Source organism: Necator americanus, chromosome IV (genome assembly GCF_031761385.1).
Source record: "Necator americanus strain Aroian chromosome IV, whole genome shotgun sequence".
Classification (NCBI taxonomy): Eukaryota; Metazoa; Nematoda; class Chromadorea; order Rhabditida; family Ancylostomatidae; genus Necator; species Necator americanus.
In genome coordinates, this window is record NC_087374.1 from 22,947,956 (window position 1) to 22,949,801 (window position 1,846).

General features: G+C 44.6%; 1 protein-coding gene across 1 annotated transcript; it reads right to left on the bottom strand.

Annotated features, from left to right (window-relative positions):
• Nucleotides 1-690: 690 nt before the first annotated feature.
• On the bottom strand, nt 691-1,350 carry RB195_002417 (uncharacterized protein; the record flags this gene model as incomplete). Its single annotated transcript, XM_064199666.1, has 3 exons — nt 691-919; nt 1,017-1,114; nt 1,192-1,350. 3 exons carry the CDS (start codon nt 1,348-1,350, stop codon nt 691-693), a joined length of 486 nt encoding a protein of 161 aa, XP_064055547.1.
• Nucleotides 1,351-1,846: the final 496 nt, after the last annotated feature.

The window sequence follows — 1,846 nt, forward strand, 5'->3', positions numbered from 1 at the left end:
ATTTAACGATTCTTCTTTTATAATGTTAATCTTTAATTTCCTGATTCTCTATCGCAACTATTATTATAACGTGCTTCTTCTCCTTACCGAAATAACTGTCTCGGTTACAATGTTTCTGTGTTAAAAGATCACGTACCTCCTGAATTTTACACTACACTAGACAGGAATTCGATATGCTGTCCTTCAGACGGAGAAGTCAGGTCATTCCCTGATGTTGCGCATCATTTATACACACAAGTATTTTTCAGCTTTTTGCGTGCATCTATCCGTTTTCTACCTTTTCATTTCGGTCATCCGTGGACGTGCTTAACTAATTGCAGATGAAAGCAGATGGTTTCTCCAGAATTTCAGTGCTTTTGCTAAAAAGCTGCAAAAACGGTTTAAAATTCATCCGAACAAAGGACTATTTTTGATGTAGTAGTATTTTTTGTGGCGAGCACTGTTTCTAACAATTATTCATGTAAATGAAGCACCAGATTGACCAGATTCGCAAATATTGGCGGATTATATCCGTTCAGCCTGAATAGAAAGAGCTGTTTTTAATTTCTATAGTCAGCTTATCTAAACCATCCTTCAACTTTGACACTCTACTTTCCTATCGCAGATACTTAGATACTTAGATGGCCCGTCTTCAATGGTCGTGCGGGCCCAGCATCTTTTCCACTCGTTTCGTTACGTTGGCGAGGTCTTTCAGCCGTATCCAGGTGAGCTCTTAGTTGGTCCATTCGTGCACCACACATCACCCCATCTCGTTGGTGGCTTTCCTCGGGGACGTTTAGCATCTTTTGGGATCCACTCTAGCTTTCTTTTAGTCCATCTATCGACGACTCTTCTCATAATATGACCGGACCATCTTTGCTCTGCTTTCGACATATATTTCGCTGGTTCGCTAAAACGAGACACTGCTCGTAAGTCGGCCCTGCAATAACCGGCTATGTGTTGAGTGCGACAGTTAAACTTCAGAAGACATCTCTCAAGGCTGTGTGGGTAGTGATATGATGGCGGTGCCTGCCCACGTCTCTACTGCGTTACAGAGCGCTGGAGGAAGGGCGGAGTCGAAAAGATCTTGTTCTGGGCACGGAGATCTTGTTCTGTCAGTTGGTCCGTAGTTTCCCTGACGGGTGCGAATGCTACCCTCGCTGCTCTCATCCTTCCATTCACTTCTTCCTTCTATTCGTTTTTTATATTCACAGCGCGTCCAAGGTAGACGTGCATCGGAGTTTCCACGATCTCGAAGCTTTCACGTTGTACTCTTCCGTCATCGCAGTAGACGTTCTTCATGAACTGTGTCTTCTTTCGTTTTATTCGCAGTCCTATTCTCCTCCCTGTTTCATTGAATTTCTTGAGCATCGTCTCTGCTTCATTTATACTCCTCGAAAAGAGAAAGATGTCGTCCGCAAAACGAAGGTCCGAGAGGAATCTTCCGTCACCTGTCTGTCATTCTGTCATCCCCCTTCCTTCTCAAGCAAGTGATATTATTATCCGTTGCAATGCAGCCGTGAATACAGCTTCGGCGATATAGTGTCGCCTTGCCGTACCCCTTTCCAACATATATAGTGAGGGCGGCGGAAAAGCTGTATCGTAGTGGTGCATTGGCCCTAACAATTGGTTAATGTCTTCGCACACGACGCGTCCACATTTTCATCGACAAGCGCTGACAGTGTTGCATTTGTTTCTATGCTGTCGAAAGCTTTCTCATAGTCGACGGAGGTTAGAACAAGGAGCAGGCGGTATTCTATCCAAACCTCTATTACCCTAGATATGGTCTGGGTGTGGACCATGCGGCTGAACCCGTGACGGAATTCAACTTGTTCTTGAGGCTGGCGTTCGTCCAACGTTCTAGATA